General features: G+C 42.1%; 1 protein-coding gene across 1 annotated transcript; it reads right to left on the bottom strand.

The window, feature by feature from the left end:
- Positions 1–596: 596 nt before the first annotated feature.
- Positions 597–4,614, bottom strand: en2a (engrailed homeobox 2a). Its single transcript, XM_075452792.1, has 2 exons — positions 3,686–4,614; positions 597–1,867 (listed from the first exon to the last, which is right to left on the bottom strand). Exons 1-2 carry the CDS (start codon positions 4,170–4,172, stop codon positions 1,548–1,550), a joined length of 807 nt encoding a protein of 268 aa, XP_075308907.1. The 5' UTR covers positions 4,173–4,614; the 3' UTR covers positions 597–1,547.
- Between the last annotated feature and the right edge of the window lie 1,456 nt (positions 4,615–6,070).

Here is a 6,070-nt window from a genome sequence, read left to right as displayed (position 1 = left end):
AACTTAGCTGATCATACTTTTGTCAAGAAAGACCAAAGTTTATAAACACAGTTATTTGCCCAAGTACAACAAATTGCAGCTTTCATGCAAAGGCCCCATAAACAATTTCATTCACAAAGAAAAAAAAAAAAAAGAAAGAAACAAGGAAAGAAAACAAAAAGAAGTTATTGCAAGATAAACAAGCAGTGTAAACACCTCAGAAATCTACTCTAAAGCAACACTGGTCATTGGATAGATTTTTTTTTTCTCAATATAATCTATATAAATACACATATGAAGTCCTTTCAACAACGATAAGAGATTTCCAACATTTGTAATACAGTCACTGACGGATTTGCCTTCTTTTTATGATATATGGATATGTAATAAAAATGTAGCCTATTTACCAAGAACATCCAATAACCTGCATTTATAGTCTAAAGAGTGCGCAAAATGGTTGTCATCATTGTCTTTATGCTACAGAGTTGTTTTCTGTGACTCAAAAGGCAGCATTATAACCTTCACTTAGCTACAAAAATTATTCATATTGCTGTTTAAAACTATAATAGCTGCACTGATGCATTGGCATAACGAAGGGAACACGCACGTTTTGTGAGACGACCATAATTCGAGTAAGCAAAAGCCTAACTTAGCGTTTTAGTTAAGTGGCGTGTTAGGAAAAAAAAAAGAAGAAAAAATTACTCTCTCGGTCACTTATAACAAACTGATCCCGTGAATTACAACAACAAAGCGTATAAAAATTCAAAGTCTGTCCAATTAGCTCTGGAGCTAGCACGGAACACCTTCCTCTGTCCAGTTTTACACCAAACACAACCAAGAAAAACCAAGCATGGCAATAGAAACCGTGTTAGCATTTATTTAAATTCACAGTAGCCTGGATGCAGCAGAAAAATATTCTTTGGACTTCAGTTTTTTTTTTTTCTTGTTTTTTTTCTTCTTTTCTCACTACTGACAGATCGAAACGTCAGGTGCCAGTTAGTTAAAGGTGAAATGATGACCATCGTGGAAAGCAGTAATTCTACTGTGTATATAAAAATGAAGGGTGTGAGCAGTTGTACCTCCTGGAAGGGGCGGGGACGACAAACAATGAAAACATACCTTTATACAACATCTTTTATAGACGTGATATTGCAGAAATATCTCTCTGTTATTTTTAAACAATTTATGCTGGTATACTCTATACACTGGCCCTTTAATCGGTCATATTATTGCATTGTAGGCTTGATTTAACCTCCCATATAACGAAAAATCACTATAATATTCCCATAGGAACCTACAGAGAGCCATGGTATCGTTAAAAATTCAGCTAGGGACTCTTGGTAGTGACCTTATTGTTCCTTTTTTATTTGTTATTGTGTCCTGGAACCATTGTACATCCATTGTGAGTGATAGTTATAGTAAGTACTTTGTCATATTTTTATCTGCTGTGGCAACATAAAATATTCCTGTAGAGTTTTTTTTTCTTTCTGTGATATCTCTATAAACATCTATCATAGGATTACTATAGGTTCTTTTTCGTCAGGAGGCTGCCGTTACATCTCTGGAAATCAATCGCTGTCTGATTTTTCGTCTTTCGACGAGACGGTGGCATGATTGTAAAGTCCCTGTGCCATCAGGTGCAAGGCCAGAGAGTTTTTAGAGCCGGTGGCCTTCTTGATTTTGGCCCTCTTGTTCTGAAACCAGATCTTGATCTGGGATTCGTTCAGGCCCAACTCCTGCGCCAGGTGCTGACGCCTCTGCTCCGTCAGATACCGATTTGTCTGAAACTCCGATTTTAGTCTTTGCAGTTGCTCTGCTGTGAAGGCCGTCCGTGGTCGCTTGTCCTCTTTGCTGGTCGTTTTCTTCTTTGGTTTGCGAGATCTTGGCCCTGTAGTGTGGAGTGGGGTTGGGAGGTGGGGGTGCACAGACACATATGCATTGGTTTTTCAGTATCACAACATGGCCACCAGCGAAATGGAGATAAAGAATGAAAAATAGACCCAGAGCTTTACGTTAGGGATAGTCTTGGAAACGCCGTAATAACAACTTTGTGAGCATCATCGATTAATTTTTAGATTTTCCTCATAGAAATACTGCAGTAACATGTGAACAGCATGCTCTTAGGATACTTTGCATTGAAGACAGTGCCTCAAAATGTGTCCAAAACACGTGCGTAAAGTGTATTTTGCAAGAATTTGATTTGCTCTAACTCTCCAAACTATACATGTAAACTAATGGCTTTTCATGTGCCTGTTCGCGTAGACTTTTTATGGTCCATGATGAATGCAAAAATATATTCGTCTGACCCCGCAAAGTAGACTATTTTTTCTTTCAAAACTTTCAAAGAAAAGGAAAAAGAACGAGGGCCCAAGTGTTGTCACGTTCACTGAGAAAAACATCCAAGAAGCCAGAGAGAGCACCCATGCCTCCCTGTTGCTATCCTTCTTCCATGCTTGCACACATCATACACACTCACACAAGCCCACACACTGAACACACTCTGCAACTGTCTATAGTAATAAGGAGTTATTAGTCGATAACGCTGGAAGAGCACCGCTGACACAGCTCAGCCTCTGTGTTGCTGGTGTTCGTGGAAAAACGGGATCAATTTCAGTGCTGCTACTTTGCATTTTACTTTTTGTGGGCCACTTGAAAAGCGCCTCAATGGGCAAACGTGCACAGAATCTGAGCAGCACGCATTGGCGAGAGATTAATTTTCCATCTGGATGGGGGCCTGCTTGGTGCCTTCCTCCTAAACTGTGCGAAACAATCAGGAAACAACACAATACGTCTTCAAAGTTCGTGAATCAGCGAGCGTGCCCTTTTTTTCGAGCAGCCCATATGAAAACTGCAGCTCTACAACTTGTAGTAGTCGCCTACGCCACACTATATGGCGTTACATAATGCATGAGAACAAGTTGTACTCCACTTTTGATAGGTACTAAGACATATACAGTCACTACCTTGCTGGCAACTGAACAGTAGCGATGTATTTCCTTTCAGAGAAAGATTATGAATGGTATCAAAAGCGAACTTTGCTGGCCAGCAGACAGCAACGTTGTGAAAACAGATTTTGTACAATCCCAAACACAAGTTCCGCAAACCAAAACAGCCAAACAAGCGCACCAAATATTAACTTGCAGCCATGCACCGTCTCTGAAAGACGAGCAGCCTATCAGCGGGCTCATGTTTACGGTCCTATGTAGGACCCCAATAGGATGCTCTTAACCCGAATAAATTCACTGCAAGAAGACCCGAATTGTAGCATTTTGCAAACAAGAAATCTGTGCAAAGTAGTTCGACAAATATGTTGTATTTATGTATTCTGTCAAGCGTTTGATATAAAAGCATTTGAGAAAGTTTTACTATTTTAAAAAATGAATTCATTCTCGTTTGTTTTTAATAGGCCTACTCTCACATAAAAGCTGTTTTAAATGTAATATTCATGTGGTACATTTTTTTCTAAATTGTGCAAAAACACGCTTTTCATACACTCTCCCTCTGGCTGCTTTGGATATATATTATTACGTATTTGTAAATTCTAAAGTGATTTGTGTTCTGTAAATTCTCACTGTGCGCTCCACAGCACGGTTCGCTCCATTCCGCGCTACTCCTCAGCGAGAAGTCGGTCAAGCCATCTGGGGTCAGTGTTACGGGGTATTTCAGGTTACCGAGAATACAAGATAGATAAACGCATGGCACCAACCTGAAGAAGGCCTGTCCGAGTATCGGGTGCAGTAGACCCAGGCTGGCCACAGCATGGGCTGAGACATGGATGCTTTTGAGCTGGCTTGGGAACTGTCTGAGTCTGAGCTTAGGCACTGGTCTTCATTCTCCTCGCGGGGTTTCAGAGGCTCCTCGGCGGCTATCGCAGGCTTCTTGGCTCCGGTAACCGTGTGCGGGGTGGAAGTCCCCTCCGCTGGCACCGTGCTCCCCACCGGCTCTGTCTGAGGGGCTGCGGGGCTGTTGTGGCTCTCCCGCGATGCCAGGTTACTCTCCTCGCGGTTTGCGCTCCCGTCCTTTTTCCGTCCGAAGTCCGGCCGCAGTATGTTGTCGATGAAGAAATTGGTAACCCGATGAGGGATCTGCAAGTTACCCGGCGCCTGTAAGAGGGGAAGGATGGCTCTGTTGGATTCATCCGCCGACTCCTGCCGCTCCACCACATCTCTGTTGCCGTGATCATTTTCTTCCATACTGATTCACTTTCCCCGCTTTACTCTCGTTAACCCCTTTATCGCTCCCTCCGCTGCAATGAAATTTGCGAAGAACTTCAAGGAAATAAGATTGCCAAAAACTGCACGAGTAGAAATAAATTTAAAAAAAAAAAGCTCAGATAGTGATGAGTCCCATGGACACCATGCAAAGCTTTGCGATAGTGTCCTTTGAGATAAGCATAATTTTTTCACATATATTCCCTCAACCTCGGGTTACAACTGATTTCTCAGAGCTAAAACATTTGCCATTTGCGCACCATCCAGTTCAGTGTCATCCGATTTCAGCGTGCTCAGTATTGCCTACACCTAAACTAAACTAAGGGTAAATAAAGAGGCTCCTAAACTGATGCTCTAATACTCTCACTCTGGAGTTTTGTTCTTATTTTCAATACGAGCCCCCCAAGTGACGTTCTTCCACCGTCCTCCCAGACACGTGCCTTGGACCAATAGGACGGCAGAAACCAGGCCACGTGACGCAGACTCCAGAGCAGTCTACAAACGCCCATTCTCGCCTTAGTAAAGAGAAAGAGTCCCGAACTAACGGGGAGGAAGCCTAATTTAAATCCAGTGCATGCTCCCAGATACTCCCAATATTTCACCTGCGTTTAGGAAGCCGTGACAGGTTTTATTTTATTTCTTGGGAGTTTTAGTTGGGAGATGGAAACACGATGCGCACCAGTTTGTGCGTAAAACAAAACAATAGATATGGAGCACTGGTTGTCAAAGTGAGCAGCGAGGACCCCCGGGGTTCCTTGCTTTAAGGGCAGGCATTCCCACTAACATGACGGTGAAAGCACATTTTCACTATTTTCTAATGCACCTCAATGATAATAAGTTTCATCGTCTCCACTTTCATATCTGCCCACAGTTAGGTGCAGTTAATTTAAACTAATTAGCAATCGAAAATCTAGTGACGTGAAGACAAATGAGACAATTTATTTATTTATTTATTTTACTAAAAATACGTTCACTGGCCTATTTGAAAATCCGTGATGTCAAAATGTTAGCATACCTTAAAACATCATCTGAAACTGCTCTGTTAAAAACCCTAGTGTATGCTGAGTATTGTCCATATTCAACATTTTTCTACATTAAACATTGTAATCACTGCTTTCAGATCAAGAGGGAGAAGAGTAACTTAAAAACAGTTCGTCCTGGGCAAGGTTACATGCGTAAAAACAGTACTACTGGATGGCTATCATCGCACGTATGCCTAAAGACGCAGTAACAGCATTTTTGTTTAAAAAAAAAAACACTATTTGTACCTCAAACATACATTAATTTCTTCCCATAGCAACAGCATGTGTTTCATATAGTGTGGCTTTTTACCACTCTAATTTGCCTGTTGTATCAAGTAGATTCCAGTCACTTCATAATTGGCAACCAAATGCATCAAAACTAAAAACGTGACAGCTAAAGAAGCCTTCCTGTCCGATTTGAAACGCGCAGGGATGCGTGTAAGGTATTTCTCATTTTCTGGTGTTTGCCTCTCGCGACGCTGCGGTCGACCCAGAACTGGGTCCATATCCCTTTAAAAGAAAATCAGTGATGCAAACAAACTGTTTTGTGCGCACTGCTCGGGATCCAGAGTCGCGCCAAAGACAAAACTTTGAGCAACTTTGCTGACCAGCACTAAGTTTGCATTTCCCCTCCCAGGACGCCACCGGCCAGCGAGGATCGCACAGCCGGCTCTCTTGTGGCTTTTGAGCCGGGGCTGCGCGAAAATAAGGGGGCATCCGAGGAGGACCAGAGGAACAGCAAGGCAGCGACTGAGTAAGAAGCCTTCGAACAGTTCAACTTTGTGTTTTCTTTTCTTTTTTACTATTAGAGACACGCATCGTCTTTTCCTTAAGTTGAGTGGAGCATCCACATTTCTA

Source organism: Odontesthes bonariensis, chromosome 20 (genome assembly GCF_027942865.1).
Source record: "Odontesthes bonariensis isolate fOdoBon6 chromosome 20, fOdoBon6.hap1, whole genome shotgun sequence".
NCBI lineage: Eukaryota > Metazoa > Chordata > Actinopteri > Atheriniformes > Atherinopsidae > Odontesthes > Odontesthes bonariensis.
This window is presented reverse-complemented; position numbering and strand designations above follow the sequence as displayed.

Bases quoted from the DNA above. Each gene is read 5' to 3' on its own strand.
- en2a (XM_075452792.1), bottom strand. From the start codon at position 4,172: ATGGAAGAAAATGATCACGGCAACAGAGATGTGGTGGAGCGGCAGGAG. The intron at 1,868-3,685 runs GTTGGTGCCATG...TCCACACTACAG, and splicing joins CTCGGACAGGCCTTCTTCAG to GGCCAAGATCTCGCAAACCA.